Source organism: Kryptolebias marmoratus, linkage group LG4 (assembly GCF_001649575.2).
Source record: "Kryptolebias marmoratus isolate JLee-2015 linkage group LG4, ASM164957v2, whole genome shotgun sequence".
Classification (NCBI taxonomy): Eukaryota; Metazoa; Chordata; class Actinopteri; order Cyprinodontiformes; family Rivulidae; genus Kryptolebias; species Kryptolebias marmoratus.
Window position 1 is genome coordinate 27,836,658 of NC_051433.1, and position 19,137 is coordinate 27,855,794.

Below are 19,137 nucleotides of genomic sequence, written 5' to 3' on the forward strand. Positions count from 1 at the left end.
GGGGGGGGGGCGTCACTAGACAGGCGCAATGTGACCGGGTCGGGAGAGACTGGGAGGGAGGGGAGTGTTTAACCATTAGCCAACGTGATAACCCATTTGACAGCTGTGCAGAGCCGGTTCCGTATACATAAGCCGTGCGCACCGGCGCGAGCACGTCACCACTAGGAGCAGAGCAGCTTTTTCTGCAGACACACGGAAACTGTGCGCGCGCGCATCACCTCTCCGCTTCTTCTCTGTGTGTGGATCGACACCATCAGGTAAGACTACCTCTCATCTAACAGCATCTAAGCCTCACTTCTGACAGATTCGCCTAAGTCTGGTAAGAGTCGCCGGACGCGCTATTTTAGTGGCTCCAGGTGCCAAAAAAAACTTATTCACAGTCAGAATAAAATATTGTATGGTGTTTATGCCTTCATGAGCACGAGGGAAGAACTCGTGGTGATCGTGGAAGTGACCCTTCAAAAGCCCTCCCTGCGCCCCGGATAAATGAGCAGTTAGAACAGAGCAGAGGACTGATCTATTCAGCCTTTACCAGGGGAGCACTAATTTACGCCTTTGCCATGTTGGGTTCGGGTGGTGTTGGTCCTGACTACTAAGCAGAGAGTTGTTTCAGCGCGCACAGCTCCAGTCTGTACCGGAGGTGCGCGCTAAGTCCCAGAGAGGAGCTCAGGTCTGCTCGGCCTTCACAATAAAAGCCGTCATGTTTCATTGAATTATTTGGCCAAATGTTCAGTTTAACAGTGGATATTAGACTTTATGTGTCACGTTGTAACAGTTATTTGATCTCATAATTATCCGACTGTGTTAGTGATGACCTTCTTTTATTTCACAGATAAATTAAACAAGGACAGAACTAGAAATGTGTGTGTGTATGTATGTATGTGTTGTATTTACATCAACATTTCAGTGTTATGGCTTTATTTATTCAGTTAAAGAATGATGATGAGAAAATCCTACTTGACAAACTGTCCGTCACTAATACAAAATTTGAAATTTCATGTACACAAAAACACAAAAATTGAGTATAATAATTGGCTGAAATTCATCTCGTAAACTTCTTTTTTATAACACATGAGAAGGTTGCCTTTACTGAACCTCCTCTGTGTTCTTTCACTTTGTGGTTTTAACCTACACTGTCTGTTGTGAAGGTGTTTAGTTTGAAAAGTTCAGCAGGATGTATGGTTTTTAAATTCTTGAAGTTGACAGTGTCTTTAGCGTTCATGGTTGTAATTTTAGCCACTCTCAGCAGTTAAAACCTGTCTCATCCCGCACCAGGTTTTCTGAGTTTCTTCTCATCTCCACTCTAATGTCAGAACACAGTGAGGAGCTTCTTAGAGTTTTAAGAACTATAATTTAGTCAATATTTAAAGAACTCAAATGTCACTTTCTAATTTTTTATTATTATTATTATGATTATTATTTATTGTATCTTGTGATTACTAGCAAGTTTATTTTTGAGCCTTTCTCTAAAGTAGGGGACTGCAAGATGAGGCTCTGGAGACTCTTGTAGCTCCTCAGACCCTCTGATGGAAATATAGCTGTAGAAACATACAGCTAGTTTCTAAGAATGTAAAAGATAAAATAAAAGCCTGCCTCTAAAAAAAATTGCAGTTTAGGTAAATAAAGTTTTTAACTTAAAGCTTAAAAACACTTAATGCTTCATTCATCTCTAAGTATAAAACCTGTTTTGCTATATTTTTTTACAAATATGTGAAAAACTGAGTCAGGACTCAGGTCTGCATAAGTCTAAAACAGAAAGTTTTAATTCTTTCTGTAGAATTAGATAGTTTCCTTTGGTTTGGTCTTATACACAATACAAACTGTATTTTTTCTTTAAATATACAGGATATAAAACAAAATTTGATCAAATATGTTTTTTTAAGAGCCAAATAAAACACTGTGGTTCAACACAAATTTTATTTAGTAGGAACAATGATTAAAATGAATCTTTTACAAAAGAAAGTTTCAGACCCCTGGTCAGTAGTATGGAGGGATCAGGGGATCAGCCCCTGCAGCATGCCCACCCCGCTGCACCCAATATGGTCATTCAGGTGTTGAGTAGAAGGATAAAAGTTAAAGCAGAAAGCACTGAATGACTGAATGAGCGACATTGTAAAGCTCTTTGCGAAAACTGTTGTGATATACAAGTGTGGACCATTTCTATGTCCAGGATTTTTTCCAGGAGCCATTCATCCATTTTTTTTACCCACTTCTCCTTTCCGAGTCGCAGAGACCTGGTGCCTATTTCCAGCAGTCACTGTGTGAGAGGCCGGGGACACCCTGGATAGGTTGCAAGTCCACCTCCATAGAGACAAACAAGACAAACAACCATTCTTACTCTCATGCACACCTAGGAACAATTTAGAGTTAGCAGTTGGCGTAACATGCATATTTTTGGTGGGTGAGACAAAACCGGAATATCCAGAAAAAACCCATGCGTGCACAGGAAGAACATGTAAACTCCACCTAGAAAGGCCCCAGGGCAGGAGGTAATCCTTCAACCTTCTCTTTTAAAGGCGACAGCTCTAACCACTGCTCCACCGTGGCGCCCATGAACCATGTTTAGAGTACTGATTGGAGGCAGCGACACAAAGGATCAGAAATATTTTCCAAAAATTAAAAAACAAATGTTATAAATGTTGTCCTCAAGACAGTTGCCTGAATTTAAAGACATTTTATCTAATTTTGTTCTTATTTTTATTTTACTTATTTTATTTTTTCAAAGTTCATTGTTCTGGTAATAGCATTTGTCTGTAGGTATATTCTTGAATAATAAGCCTGAAATGTGACTGGACAGGTTTGAATAATTATTGGAAATGTTCCTTTTGCAGGTGACTGCCCACATTGCTCAGAGAGGTACTTTTCCACAGCAGGTAATTCAACCCTCATACAGAAGATCTTTAAATATCTCCTTTGAAAACCTCTCAGCTGCCACGTGTTGTAAGGTGAGACCACTCCATCCTGAGCACCGAGCACCGAGCGGCACCCCACACTCAGTGGACTGACCAGTCTGAACTGCAGTCTGGCTTCAGTGTCTTCAGCTTACTGAACTTTGAAAGACAGTCTACCATCGACGAGAGGGGATTTCTGCCATTAGTCCCCGAACCTGCTGTTTTTCTTTACCATCCATTTTGATCCAGTATGCCCTTTCTTTTACCTGCCTACTTTTAGGACCTTGCAGTGAATGGAGAACATACTGGTTCTGCTCCCGAAGCACCGTCAGGAACACGGGCTCTGCAGAAGCACGGCTGCATGTGTCTTGTTGCGAGTGTCCTCCGACAGTGCAGGGCTTTTTTCTCTCTTTGGTATTGACTCACACTTGCTGTTGACCTCTTTCAATTGGACTGATCAGGTTCAAAACCAGATCAGGTGGCCAGTTCCATTCTGACTTCCTCCAAACCATCAGACCATTGCACACAGACCTTTTCTTATCTAGTAAATTGTCTATTAAAGGCCTCCGCATGGTACTTTGGTCGAAAGAACAAGACAAACTCCCCGACATCGACATGTCCTCAGGGGACATTGAGATGATGAAGAAGGAGGGGATCCCCCTGACCCCAGCCTTCCTCAATTCCAACTGCACTGTCCATCCGGTGATTCTCACCAGAGGACCTGAAGAAGTGAACCCAGAGACAGGAGGTGAGTTCGAGCTTACTGAGGTCACATCTTTCACAGAGAGGGCCACTGAGACTGGGGAAGATGAGGAGAGGTCAGAGATTGTGGTTGCAATGGACTGTCTGGCCAACGCCAAAGGTCAGCGCGAGGAGGACGCTCTGCTGGAGAATGCAAGTCAGAGCAATGAGAGCGACGAAAACAGCATCAACCAGAGCCCAGAACCGCCAGTGCCCCTCAAGGAGACCTCCTTTTCCATTGGCTTGCAGGTGGTTTTCCCCTTCCTGCTGGCTGGGTTTGGGACAGTGGCAGCTGGAATGGTGCTTGACATCGTCCAGGTGAGCAACATGTTTCACACGTAATGAAAACACACAATATACATTTACAAAAAGACATGCAGCAATTACCAAATTAAAGACAAATTAGAATACAAAAAGTGTTTTTCACCTTCTGCCAACCAGATTAAGAGCTGCACTTTGTAAGACCTATAGACAAATTTGAAAATTCAGTTTCTTTACAATAGCGCCAATTCACAATAAATGTCATCCCAGGGCACTATGTAGCTAAAATAAGTCAAAAATAATTTTGACTTATTTTTGCTGCAAAAATAATTTTGACTTATTTTTGCTGCAAAAAGATTAAACTTAATTCACTTATAATATAACACAATCACAATCTGTACATTATGAAATTTCAATGAGTAAAATGTTGTTTATCCAAGGAAGCCAGAATATTGTGTCAAATCTTTCTATGGTACATTGAAAAAGCACAGGGTGACAGTGGAAAAAAAAACAATTTCCTAATAACATGAAGAAACTTCCAGCAAAACCAGAACAATGTTCAGTATCGGCAGCCATCTGCCTCAACCGGTTGGTAGTTTAGAGGACAGAAAAGAGACACAAACAAACAAAATTGGGCCCGGTGTAGTTTTTTAAGGGAAGATAAGTAGAGAATATAAAGGTAATGAGAGCAATAACTGCAAATACAAACATGGGAAGTAGAGAGAGTAAAAACAGCAGCAGAGTGAGGAAATGTGGTCAGTTTGTCCTCCATCAGTCTAAGCCTATAGCAGCAAAACTAAGGAATAGTTCAGGAAACCCAAGCCAACCCTAAACATAGGATTTATCAAAAAGCAAAGTCTTAATGGTGAAATGAAAAGTGTTTTGAAGCTAACATAATCAAAAGAAAGTCATGAAAGATGCTTGTTTTCAGAATTTCTCATTTAAAAAGAATTACACTCATTTAAAAGTAACAACAATAGATCAAAAATATTACTAGGGTCTCTGGTATTTTTTGTGAACATCTGGAAGTGTGATACATTGAGTGCCAAACACAAGAACGTAAACAAGGTAGTAAATAGGAAATACAGATAGTGAGGGGGTGAAATGGTTCAATGTGTTGCAATTAATTGTGTAAACCAAACCAAAACTAATGGGAACTCCATAAAGAATGTGACATCACTGTAAAGCTTTGTAATTATCCTAGCTTTAAATATGGGGCTTGAGTTCCCAACAGCATCACTCCAGATCAAAAAAACAAACACAAAAAAACATTTCTCTTGTTAACAAAACTTGCTTCTTCTTCTGCTTCCATTTTCACTGATAAACACTGCAACAGTAACCTCCTCAGTGTCCTACAGCGGTCTGCCACTGCTTGTCATGGTAACTTTTAAGTCACCAAGGAAGCAGGTAACACCACCCACACAATCAGCCCACTTTGGGATTTTGACACAAAAACTCTATAAACAAGTCATTAATGTTTAAATAATAGAAAAGGGCCATTGGAATCTTTTATTATAGTGTTTATCTCAAAGTAAAACATGAAAACCCATTATTTAAATATTTTATTTTATTTCACCTTTAAGCCTAGTTTTAAAAGTAGATTGGGTGTTAGCCTCACGGATAGAAATTGGAAGTTGGTTCCACAAGAGAGGAGCCTGATAACTGAAAGCTCTGCCTCCCATTCTGTTTTTAGAAACTCTAGAAACCACAAGTAAACCTGCAGTCTAAGAGTGAAGTGCTCTGTTAGGAAAATATGAAACAATAAGATCATTAATATAAGATGGAGCTTGGTTGTTCAGAGCTTTGTATGTTAGAAGTAAGATTTTAAAGTATTTTCTGAATTTGACAGGGAGCCAATGGAAAAATATTAAATTAAAGAAATTTGATATCCCCTTCTGTTGGTGATTTTGAAACACAGCAGACAGTTCAAATTCAAATTTCCACCATATAATCTAGTTGACCTTCTCCTAATTTATATTTCTTTTTAACCATTTATGCATAAAAACAGTGATCTTTTTGCACTATAGCAGACGTTGTACCCTGAGTCACTCTATGAGGAGTGTTGAATAGTATGAATGAACTGGTTTAGCGAGACTTCCTCACCTTGGCACGTGTCAGTCATTGTGCTGCTGGTTTATCTAAGGGCCTGCTTTAAGAGAGTAGTCTCTCATGACAGGGGTATTTACAAAACCCTTTTCTCCTTTACAGCATGCCTTCCTCTACTGTGGGACTGCCACATACTGGAACACAATGTGTCTTCTAATGACCTGTCACACACTCTGCTATTTGCAGTCTGACATACTTGAAAGCTGTTTTATTGTGATACAACTGAAAGCCAATTGTACCTGGATCCACTTCACTAAAAAATCCTATTGAGTGAATCAACTCAAAAAGAATACTGCTTTGAGCATTTCCTGTTTCCTTTTTATTTTAAGATGCATTTGCTGTTTTACTCTGCAGGCTGAAATTGTGAGAGGTCACATTTCTTTAAAGTCAGTTTGTATGGCAGATAAAGCTGGAGGTGTCAGCCTGCCAGGAGACCAGGACATTGTGTACATGCATACTGATGCCAACATGGTGAACCCTCACAGACTCAGCACAAGGTGGGGGTGGGGGTGTTGCAGAGGAATAAAGTTTACTCTCTTTGAGCATGTGAAATGGCAGCACACTGCAGCTGAGTTAGACTTTGAGTGAAATAAAATACAGTGTGGTGTGAGAGCCTTCATTACTGTGTGGTTACTCACTCAAAGAGGAATGTGGAGCTTTGAGATTAAACTTTTTTGTGCTGATGTATGTGAGACTAGGAAAGCCTTTTCATTCTTGATCAGTCTGCTACATTTTTGAGATGGCATGTGAGGCTTGTCTTTGACTGTTTCAGTGAGCTCAGATGACTATCTAACAGATAGCCGCCCTGCCTAATACCCCCTCTGACACTGCGAAATGCTAACTTAGCTAATCCTCACTGTCCTTGCAAGAGGATAACTATCTTAAGCCAGTATCTCACTGGTTCAGCTGCTGAGGACTAGTTAGTGACTTAATATTGCAAGAAAACAGTGGAATATTCAGTTGCAGTCTCACTACTTTTGGGCGGTTTTAGTGTTTTTAATACTTGCAACGTTTGTTTTTGTGTGTTGTGGAGTTTGCATCATTCATGTGTCTTGGAAATCTGTCTGAGCTACAGAGCAAAGTGTTACCCCTTAAACTACGATCACTTTGACCATGTACAGTAGCACTTTTGGCCTCGTTCCCTGGTGTAGAGGAGTGAGAGGCCTGCACAGTTCTGCAAAGTGGCTTACCAGCATAAATAACCAAAAATGGTCTATTTCTCTGAGCTGGGCCTTCAAACTTAGGACTCTTGAGGTGACTTGCTCAGTTTGACTGAGGCCTTATATTTATAAATGTCATGTATTGCTTATTTTCTGGAAAATGCCAGAGATACAAACCAAATAGATTATTTAAAGTTACAAAAAGCTGCAGTTTCTATCACCAATTCTTTCAATCAAAAACCAAGACTAAAAAAAGATAATTGTTTGTACATTATAAACTATCATGGTCATCTGTCTTTGTACATCTGCCTCAGAGTCTAGCTGTCTGTATTTGACTGTGGTGTCTGTGACATCCAAGAAAAGCCAAGCTGCAGCCTCAAAAACAAACACTCTAAAAATAAAGACATCAGCAAACAGGAAGTCTTCATTGTGACAAAGGTTTAACACGAGCCAACATTTTGCTGCCCACCAGACATAGTTTTGGTCCAACCACATCCACTCGCCTGGTTTTCCTACAAAAGCCAATGAAAAACCAGAATGTGAATCTATAACACTAAATCATGTGTCCAACAGCTGGCTTTACACCCTGGCTCAAAATTGGATCCAGTTCATGCTAAAATGTACACAAGTGACTTTTGTCTGTTTTTTTTACTTATTTAAACAATTCCACAGAATAAATATCCAAAATACATATTTTAGCAATCTGAACCAAGTTGGCTTTTCAGAACATTGAGCTTTGCACTGACTGACTACTTGGGTTAATAGGAAGTGCATTTTGGTTCGTTTTCTCTCCATCTTTCCATCATGGTATTACCTGACAATGATTGACATCACCTCGTTCACAGCAATTGGCTCCTAACAATATTTATGATGGCTACTCATAAGGTTTGTGAGAGATAGAAACCAAAGGGATTAACCAGTTAGTGTGATGTTGTGTTGTCCCAATCCTTGGCTAATTTTTTACTCTGTCAAGGATTCCTGAGAACCCATGCAGCTCATTTGCTCTCCCTCTGATCAGATAGACCAGTCTTCAGACAAAATTCCTCTGCACAAACCATGTACGGTTCAGTTCTGAGCTTTCTTTACGACAGGGTTTAAAGCTTTTAACAAGACTTTTTGTGTATGTTCAGGAGTCTTTACTACTTGTTATGACATTGTGTCTGAAAACTTTTAAGCACTTTAGTGCCATTTCTCTCCCACCTCTTATCTTAAAAAATAAAAAAATAGCTACAATTTATTCATATAATGTGTATTTGTCATTTTTCCCAGTGCTGATGTTCATCTTTAGTTGTATCTTGAATTTGATTTCAGGTGTAATAATAACTTTAAAAGAATCTGAATAAATGCCGGAGGGTGTCATGCAGCTATGAAATCCAAACATCCCTCAACTTTTTTCTGTAAAGCACAATAGTAATTTGGGACTTTCTTTTGTAATAATCCAACCTGATAAAATGCTGATGTTTTAATGTTTAAAGAAAAAAAAAGAGAACCAAGATTTTTTTTAAAAGTAAAAGCTGCCAGTGGTTCAATAGGAGCACCATGGTAACCACACACCTGCGTCCGTCACTCCCTGAAAACACTCTTAATAAGACAGGTAGACAAACTCACAAAGTACAAAGAAATTCTCAGTCACTGTGTGAAAACTGTAGGTTCTACTGAAAATATTTCTGAGCTGTAAGTAGCAGAAGTGTTTGGTGGTCACATGTCATTTTATCTTTTGTTCCTAAAGTGTTTTATGACCATAAAGATCTGAGAAGTTAAAAAGATTTTGGAGAGTTTAGAGAGTGTGACATCATCACACTCTAAGTTAAACATGCTGTGGTAAAATCTCCAAAACTAATAAAACCTAAACCTTTATTGTGTAAGAACTGTTAAAGATATTGATATATCAGTTCGATAATGTAAAGTCCAAGCTTCTGTGACCCATTTAACCTTAGAATGATGTTTCTACTGGGAAGTTTTTCTAAGCCACAGAGCTTCAAAGAAGGCTGGGGTTTTTCACTCTTTTTGCCACACAATGGACTGCTACCAAAAGCCGTAGCACAATATTCCCAGTTGAGCCACATGTTTTATTTTATGTTTGGGGTTTTCTAACTATAAGAAAATAAGGAAATTGAAAATCTTAAAGAAAACAAAAGAATTCAGGTTGAATAATAACTAGAGAAATTAAATTTTCTGCAAGAATTCCATGTGGATGCTGAGTTCTAAAGGACTTTAATGAAGTTTCCTGAAAAAGTTAAAACTGAGTTGCTAAAGTTAAAAAAGCAAAAAAGAAAAAAAAAAGTAGCAGAAGAGTAGCTAAAAGCTTAATGCTGTAGAACAGTAGTTCAAAGCTAAAATTAGCACAACAGGTGTTAAATTTACAAAACAGGACCTAAAAGTAGCTAATAGAATACTTAAGTTAAAAGGAACAGGTTGCTAACAAATGCAAGAACTAAGAGAATGGAAGCTAAAATGAGTAAAATGGTAGTTAAAAGTAAAAACCAGAAAAAAAAAAGTAGTTAAAAGCAAAAAGTAACAGCATGTTTGCTAAACACTAAAAGAAACACAGAATGGAAAAAATAAAACAAATATGCTGAAGCAGATTTCAAAGAGAACAATATTTGTGAAGGAATTTTATTTTATGGGGAATTTTCTTTTAAATAAAGTTAAATATTTTGAAAAGTATAAAAGTTATAAAAACAAAGTCACAACACACTATGCTGAAATGAGCTGAATGTTTTGATATATGAAATGGGATAAAGTATGTGGAAGTAGTTTCATTGCAAAAATGTACAGAAGAAACTAAAAAATAAAACAGTGTTAATGGTGACTCAGGATTCATGCAATAAGGCTTTTTTATGCAGTAGTATCCTTAATATTCTGTATATTAATCAGATATGGGATAGTATGTTTTGTCATGAAGCTGGACTTTAACTGTCCTGCAGGACCAGGAACATGAAACAGGCATGAACTGCTTTAGTTTCTATGATGCTGTCACACTGCACACAAACAGGTTCAGCTTTCCACTCAGAACAGCAAGTGCAGTAATCACAAATAAAATGGGGCCATGTTACTCAACTGGGCAACCGGACCCTCGTGGGGCTTGCATACCAGAGCTCCTATAGGTCTGTACACAGAGGTACTGGAGATGTCCAGTGGAGTTCCTAGAACCAAGGAGGTGGCCTGGGGGAGGGAGGGCTTGTTTGACTCAGAGCCAGTGTTCCACAGAGACAACAACATATATCACACCAGGGGAGTCGAAGAGGAAGATAGGGGAGTGAGGCAGAAGTAGAATGAGAGAGCAAGATTGAAAACATACGGCTGTGAAAGAAGAGAGTGCTTACAGAGTTGCTCACAGGGCCGCCGGGCTGGCAAGGGGCAGAGAGCCAAGCCAAGAGGCTGGCTGTTGGAAAGGACCTCTGCTTGGCTCAATGACAGCTCAGAGGACCAACAGAAGGAGGCCAACCCACTCTCAAGATTTGCCACCACACCTACAACACATACTGAAGTCTATCAGTTATGGACATCTGGTGGGAGCAGCCCAGTCAAACCCGATGTGAGAAATACAGGACAGCAGTAGTTTTACTTTAATATTAGCTATTTGCTTTGCAATATCTATTTTCTCTGTTCTTTCTCTTGTCTGTGTCAGCCTTGTAGAATATAGATTAAGCTCAGGGCAAACTGGACTGTAAGTGCTGCATGTCTATGGGACTGGCTCCTAAGACAAGCACTTTTGCTGGAGATGGATCGATAATTTTGGCTACAGCGTTTGGCCACAGTAGACAACAAACCTGCTGTCACTGCATGGAGCCTGAACAGAAGAAGCAATTCACCGATATGAAAAGTGCTGGGAATCACAGAGAACCCATCTCCCAAGGCTGGCTAGCAGTTGGGGAAGAGGTTATCAAGGGTCAGGACCAGGAACACCAACTATAAGATTGATTAAAGGCCAGCCCTTGAATAGGTAGCTCAGTATTTCTCTCTGATATATACTGAACAAGATTTGCGACTCTCCAAGCAAGTTCAGCCAAGATGTTGTTAAACTTTACCTGTTCTTTATCTTTTTTTATTTATTTCACATCATATCATGTCTGGTTATCATCCGCCATCAAAGGCAAAAGGGTTGATAATGTGTTTGTCTGTGTCTGTGTCTGTGTGTGTATGTGTATGTTCATTTGTTTGCCTGTTATTTAAATATCCCATAAACCACTGGATGTAATTTAATAAAACTCTCAGAAAGTAATCAATGGATGTACATCTAGAACTAATTAATTTTAAGTGTTACCCCAGTTCAGGATTTCTACCACAGCTGAGTGAGCTTATTAAACACAAAAATTGCTGTAGCTCAGTCAGTTGTACAGAAATTGAGCTGAAACACTTGCTATGCAAAAGCTACAGGTCAGATCTTAAAAATTCCTGAACTGTGAGCAGCAGAAGACTGATAGTAACAAATGTGAATTTTTATGTTTCTACATTGTTTTATGGAGGACATATGACAGGTAAAAAGACATTACACTTTTAGTTTTGAAGAAAATGCTTTGAACTAAAATTCAACTAAATCTGTGGAACTTGGGTGTGTACTCTTTATATTCTAGGAGGATTTGAGAAAAAAACTAAACTCCTATAGCAGTGAAAAAACTGTGTGAAAGAAGACAGAAATACCTATGCTTTGATGTACCAAAAAGAGTAAGAGTTTATTTGCAAAAGATTTGAAATATTTAAATAATTCAAAGTGACATCATCAACTGTCATGTTGCCATTCTGTGGAAAAATCTGTAAGAATTACAAAATGGGAACCTTGATTGTTAAAAAAAAAACTGTTAACTGTTAAACATATCAAAATGTCGGTTCAGTCATGTAAAGTCCAACTTTGTATGACTTGTTTAAACTTTAAATGATATTTCCACTGGAAAGTCTCTCTGAGCTACAGTGCACCAAAAAGGGCTGGGATTTCTAATGTGTTATGATTTATTAATTTTTCAATTTCTTGCAATTTTAGACAACACGTGCATTGTGCTGCTATTACATGCTATTGCACACTATTCCTGATTGAACCACAAGTTGCAAAAATAATTAAAATCCATGTTTTATTCAAAGGAAGCGCAACAAGATGAAGGACAAACATTTTATACAGAGTAGTAATAAGGGTGATTCAATGCTCATACATTAACACTTAACTAGAGAAATTTCATTTTCTGTGAAAATGCAGTATTAATGCTAAGTGCTGAATGGCTTTGTTGAAATTTGTTGAAGAATGAATTGTTCATTGAATTGGTGAAGTTCAAATAAGCAGAACAAAAACTGAAATCAGTAAAACAATGGCTAATAGATAAAGTCAATAAAACAGTAGCTAAAAACTAAAATTAGGAAAACAGAAGCAAAAATTTGAAAAGGGCAAAAAGCTAACATTAACAAACAGTACTTAGAGCTAATTGTAGCAAAACTGTATCTAAAATTAGCAAGACAGTCACTAAAAGGATCATAGGAAGACAAAAATTGAGCAAGTATGCTGAAGATCTCAAAGAACAATGTTTTTGAAAAAACTGGAGTGATCTCAGTGTATTTCTATGGGGTCTCTTTTTGTAAAAAAACATTTCAAAAAGTATGAATGTTCAAATTCTAAAAGTCATAGCACACTGTATTTGATTGAGGCAAACATTTTGACATTCCAATGGTTAAAATAACATAAGGTTTGCAGAAATAGCTTTATTGCAAAAAACCCTACAGAATTAATTAAAAACAGGAAAATGCTGACTCAGCAATGACTCTATTAGCAGGCACATCACACTAAGTAATGTGAAACCAGATGATCTGCCCTGCAGAACTAAAGCAAACTAGAAGATCTAGAGCACACACATACTTCTAAGTCAATGATTTTCTTGTTCTGTAGGAAAGAAGAGGACACAGTGTAAATTCATTTTTTCAGTTCTATTAAAGTGAAATTGCTAGCATAAACAGTAATGATACATAGGAGCCATTTGTGTGTTTAAATCAGAGTAGATGGTAGTAAAACAAAAAAAAGTTAAATCACTGAAAACAAAGTCATGTTCTACTTCTTATAAACTTAATGGCTTAACCCTCCTGAAGCCCTCAAAAGAGAGAGAGACAAAGAGAGGTAGAGAAGCCCTTGTAACCTTGGGTCAGTTTGACTCAAACGCCATGAGAGGGTTCATGTATAATGGAAAACAGCCATAGAGACATACTCTCCATCATGCAAGTCTTCACTTGTACTTGATACTGAAGAACAAGTCATTCAGACCCAAACTACAATGTTCTGTCTATGAATCATAAAGAAATTAAAAGCCTAGCATTCTTGAAGGAATTCATATTGCCCGCAGTCTTTCATGCCAGAGTGTAGACTAAGATCGTCTTATAATGAGAAATGGCAAAGGTTTAGCCAATTTGGTCAAATCTTTAAAATTATGTTATGCACAATCTCACGCAATGTACATCAAGTAATTACATGTACATTCAGTGATTACTTTGTGAGAATTTTATTAAAATCAATCAAGTGGTTCATGAAATATTTTGCTGACAGACCGGCAGGGTTCACTTCAACAGGTAATGCAAATGTTTCAAACAAAGGTATCGCCATAAGTTGGCACTCAGAGTATATTCTGGAGATAGCGCTCAGCTACTACCACACAAACTCTGTAGCTCATTAACTGTAAAATTGACTGAGGTATAACCATTTTTGTGTTTGCTAAATATGCATAGCTGTGACAGCCATTTTGAAACAGACTGACTTGTGCATATATATCCAGTGAATACTTTCAGACAGTTTCGATATATTACATCCAGTTGTTCATAAGACATTTGGGTAACAGACATAGACGCATACACACAGCCAAAAACATTAATTCCTGCAAGGTGGTAAGCAAGAAGTAGGTAAATATTTATTTATATAATACTTTTCATAGACAAAAGACACAAAGTACTTTACCGAGATATGTTAATAAAATACATATCAACAAATAAAATAGAAATACAGAACACAAAGCAGTAATGGTCCAATTGTCCAATTGTAAGTGGATGCTTCTTAGAATAAAAATATCTTCATCTGCCTTTTAAGTTTCCACAGAGTCATAGAATGTCATAGAAATAAAGGAAGTGCATTCCACAGTCTGGGTGAAACTGCCTGCAAATATCAATCTCGAATTCTGAAGCGAGTGTGGGGGACTTTTAGAAGGGTCTGATTAGATGACCTCAAGTTGTGAAAAGAGAAATAGGTCAAGAGTCAAATCAAGTCAGCAATATAAGAAGAAGCCTGTCCACGCAAAGTTAAAACCAAAATTTTTAAATTGACTGGTAGCCAATGCAGCGACTTTAAAATAGGGGTTATATGGGTTTTTCCTTTTCAAAGAGATATTGATACTGATATTGCACGGTGGTCTTTGCAGCACTGGACAGTGTTCACGCAGATATCGGAGGTCTTCATCCTGGTTCCTGCTCTGCTGGGACTCAAAGGGAACTTGGAGATGACACTGGCTTCCAGACTTTCCACAGCGGTAAGAACTTGCATCATGTATAACATTGACAGGTTACAGGTTACAGGTTTTAGCCATGTCATGAAGTATGTTTTTTTTTTTTACACTTTAAATCATGAATTTGGAGACCTAAAATTCCTCAAAAGAATGCATATGGCATGCCGCCTTTCATGCCATGGTTTAAACTTACATCATCTTATGATGAGAAAGGACAGAGTTATAGCTGTTTTGGTCAAACCTTGAAAGTAACATTATGTGCGATCTCATGTGCTGTTGCAAGATGTCATGCTCAGAATATGAGCTGTGCATCAGTATCTGTGAAACTGTCTTAAGTATAGTCATTTTTGTGTTGATTAGCTTTTTAAATTAGCCATTTTGAATTATATTGACTCTGAAGGTTAATCAGTTTTAGATATACATCTAGTGATTACTTTCTGGGAGGAAAATCCATTCAGTGATTCATGAGATATTTTGCTACATATCAAACAGGGTTGACTCCAACATCCATCCATCCATCCATCCATCCATCCATCCATCCATCCATCCATCCATCCATCCATCCATCCATCCATCCATCCATCCATCCATCCATCCATCCATCCATCCACTTTGCCCACTTGTCCTTCAGAATAGGAGCTGGTACATATATCTAGCAGTTATTGTGTGAGAGGTGGGATATATCTTGGACAGGTTACAAGTCCGTCATAGTTGACTTTAGCAGTTAATGCTAAAGTTTTTAGAAAATATCTCATGTATTGTATAGCACTTGGAGTATGTGTTGTGAATGACTCTCAGGTACAACTACACCACGCTTTAGTAGAAACTCTGTAAAGTGACTAAATTTGTGCTTTTAAGGTCAGTTGGCTGTGGTGGCCATCTTGAATTGGGTTGCCTCCAAAGGTTTATTCAGTTGTAGAGGTACATACAATGTTTATTTTCTCATAGTTTCATTAAAATCTGTTCAATGATTCATGAGAAATTTTACTGATAATCTGACAGAGTTTACTCTAAATATCTAAGGGAGATTAAAAAAAAACTGCTGTATGTAATTTGTATTTGACCACATATTTTTGGATTTGTTGACTTCAAGCTGCATGTTCCTCTCAAAAGTTACCGTCCTGCTCTCACTGTCAGGCTCATTAAAGGTAATTGTTCAGGGTCAGAGGTCATATTGTTGTGAAGTGGGTTTCCTAAACTGATAGCAGCATTCTTCACCTCTGATGTATTTTTACAGACATTTCACAGCATGTTCACCTGAGAACACAGGTTAGTTCTTTTTACAAAGAGGAGCAGAACAAATGGAAAATTTTCACATTTGTCTAAAGGTTTGAACTCCAAATCCCCAATGAGTTTGAGGATATTATTTGTGAAAAAAATGCTTTTAACCTTTGAAACAGGTCCTAAAATAGGAATCTTAATAATTTGCCAAAACATTTTGGGTTGCAGTGTCTTAGCTGGCTACCCTGTTAGCTAATATTCACGTATAGTTTGACTTATTTAGGGAAGGGTGCAGAGATTACATAAGTAGAGTCAGATCTGAATTAGTGCTGTTGAAATGATTCTTCTTTTTCGAAAAATGTCACCAGATCTCTCATTCAGACTTTCCTGAATACTAGTTGTTGATCTACCTTAAAGATGCTGTTGCACTGTCCCTTCAGAAACATTGAGTCCACATGTCATTAAATAAAGCATTTTGGTAAATGTCAAGCCCTGCGTGTGTATATGACATTTGTGTGCATTCATGTTACACTCACCAGCAACTTTATTAGGTCCACCATGCTAGAAGTGGGCTGGACACCAGTTTGTCTACAGAACTGCTCTAATTCTTTGTGACATAGATTCAACAAGGTGTTGGAAACATTATTGAGAGACTTCCATACTGACATACCAACATGACACAGTTGATGCAGATTTGTCAACTTCACATTCATAATGTAAAACTCCCATTTCACCAAATCCCAAAGGTGCTGGATTGGATTCATATTTGATGACTATGGAGGCCATTGGAGTCCAGTGAATTTAGACTCATCAAACCTGGCGATGGTTTTCCAATCTCTTATTATACAATTTTGGTGAACCTCTGTAAGTTGTAGCCTCAGTTTTCTACTCTTAGCTAACAGTTGTGGCACCTGATGTGGTCTTCTGCTGCTAAAGCTCACCTGCTTCAAGGTTGGACATATTGTGTCTTCAGAGATGGTTGAAATTAGTGGTTGTTTGAGCTAATGTTGCCTTTCTGTCATCTCCAACCAGTGTGCCCATTCTCCTCTGACATCAACAAGGCATTTTCATTAACACAACTGAAACTTACTGATTTTTCCCTTATTTCTAAAGGAGAACGCAGCTTCCCAACAGAAAAAAATAATTTTGACTGTTTGTATCAGAGATCTCGTTCCTTCGGTCACTACCCAAAGTTTGTGACCACTGGTGAGGGTAGGAACATAGATCAACTGTTAAACAGAGAGCTTTGTCTTGCAGCTCAACTCCCTCTTCACCACAGTAGACCAGTACTGAGTACGCAATCCTGCAGAAACTGCACCATCTCAGGCTCCATTCTTTTTTTACTCTTCAACAAAATGCTGAGATACTTAAATTTATTCACTTGAGGCAGCACCTAACTCCCAACCTAGAGAGAGCAGTTCACTCTTTTCTGACTGAAGACCATGGCCTCAGACTTGGAGGTGCTGATTCACATTCAGCTGCAAACCGCTTCAGTGAGAGCTGGAAATACCAGAGCAAAAACGCCAACAGGACCACATCATCTGCAGTGCTGCCTCAAGACTGAATCCTGGGTCCACCGAACCAGACCCCTTCCACTCTCTGGCTGCACTGAGAAGTTTTGTCCATTAAAAATTATGAACAGAATTGGTGACAACAGGCAGCCCTGGCAGCATCCAACTTTAACCTTGAAGAGGTCTGACTTACTGCCTGCAATGCAAATCAAACTCTTGCACTGTTTGTAACGGTAAATAGTAAATGGACTATACTTATATAGTGTCTTTCTAGCCAACCAGGCTACTCAAAGTGCTTTACAACACAATCTGTTCCCTCATTTACTCATTCACACACACATTCATACATCACTATACTACATCTTAACAAAACTAATCTGAATAAATCATTCCATAGAGTCTAATCAGTGCTGTAGATATCATTCATAAACCAATGGGGCACAAATCAGAGGCAATGATTGCCCAGGGACACTTCAACATGTGACTGCATACAGGTGTAATTGAATCTCTGACTCTCTTGTTGGAAGACGATTGGGCTAACCGCTGCTCCACACCTGCCCCTTTGTAGCAGTGGACCCCTTATTCCATATTCATGTAGCACCCCCCCACCCCACCCACCACCCCGCATACATACACACAGTTTACCCCCAGGGAACACAGTCAAATACAAGTCCACAAAACACATGTAGAGTGGTTGGGAAAACTCCCATGCCCCCTCAAGGACCCTAGTGAAGATAAAGAAGTGGTCCAGTGTTCCATGTCGGGGACAGAATTGTTCCTTCGAAATCCAAGGTTCAATCATTGGTTCGCCAACACTTCTAAATAGATATGAAGTATTATCGGGAAGCTGAGGAGTGCAATTCCCCTGTAAATGGAACACACCCTTCTTGAAAAGGAGAACCACCATCCCAGTCCGCCATTCCAGTAGCACTGCCACCGAGGTCCACGGGTTGTTGCAAAGGTGTATCAACCAAGACAACTCAGCAACATCCAGACCTTTGAGGAATTCAGGGCAGATCTCTTCCATTCCTGGAACCCTGCCAGTTTTTAACTACCTTAGTAGTTATGGATGGATCCACCCCAAAGTCCCAATACTCAGCTTCCTCCATAGATGATGTGCCGGTTGAATTTGAGATGGTCCTCAATGTATTCCTTCCACTGCCCGACAACATCACTGGTTGAGGTCAACAGCACCCCACCTCCAATATACAAAGTATTGGTAAAGCTTTATGTCCCTCACCTCGGCCACCTGACTGTTTGCCAAAATCTTCTTGGAGCTGTTTGAGAGCTTCTATCCAAGGCTTCACCATACCCCTCTCATACTCAAGCTTTTGCCTCAGCAACAACCAAGACTGCAGCTCAGTTGACTTGAAATACTCCTCAGCTGCCTCTGGAGTCCTCCCAGATAACAAGGCCCCATAGAACTCCTTCTTTTGCTTGATGGCCTCCATCACCTGGGGTGTCCAACACCAGGTTCAAGGATGGCTGCCATGAGAGGTTGTTGTAAATGTGTTAACATGGAAAAGCCGGAGAGCTTTAATGGACTCCTATTGCTTCTACTGCAGCTGGCTGAGGCTGTTAGAAAATACAGCCGTCATTACAACTATTCCAGCAAAACTTATATACCTATGTACTTAAAAAGACCTTGCAGAGACACAGGCGGCTCTTTGTGGCTGTGGTGGTCTCAAGGAAGTACGCCTTGGCCAGCCAGCATAGGGAACATGTTCTCTTCATTTGCTCATTATTGTGTACCGTCAAATTTGCAAATGCCAAACTGAAT

The 19,137-nt window shown here is 39.0% G+C and overlaps 1 protein-coding gene and 1 long non-coding RNA gene across 3 annotated transcripts in view; both read left to right on the forward strand.

Annotated features, from left to right (window-relative positions):
• Positions 1–101: 101 nt before the first annotated feature.
• slc41a1 (solute carrier family 41 member 1) overlaps positions 102–19,137 on the forward strand; it is a 38,677-nt gene continuing 19,641 nt past the window's right edge. Inside the window, exons 1-3 of one of the 2 annotated variants that reach the window (XM_025011059.2) lie at positions 102–257; positions 2,832–3,950; positions 14,542–14,649. In XM_025011059.2, coding sequence (XP_024866827.1) covers positions 3,462–3,950; positions 14,542–14,649 — 597 coding nt within the window. In that variant the 5' untranslated portion in view covers positions 102–257; positions 2,832–3,461. Of the gene's footprint in view, positions 258–298; positions 320–2,831; positions 3,951–14,541; positions 14,650–19,137 lie in introns of those variants that run through there. The other variant, XM_037975084.1, reaches the window with a different exon arrangement.
• LOC119616948 lies at positions 9,839–12,507 on the forward strand. The gene is made up of 2 exons (XR_005233049.1): positions 9,839–10,697; positions 10,791–12,507. It is a non-coding gene; the product is annotated as an uncharacterized LOC119616948 (long non-coding RNA).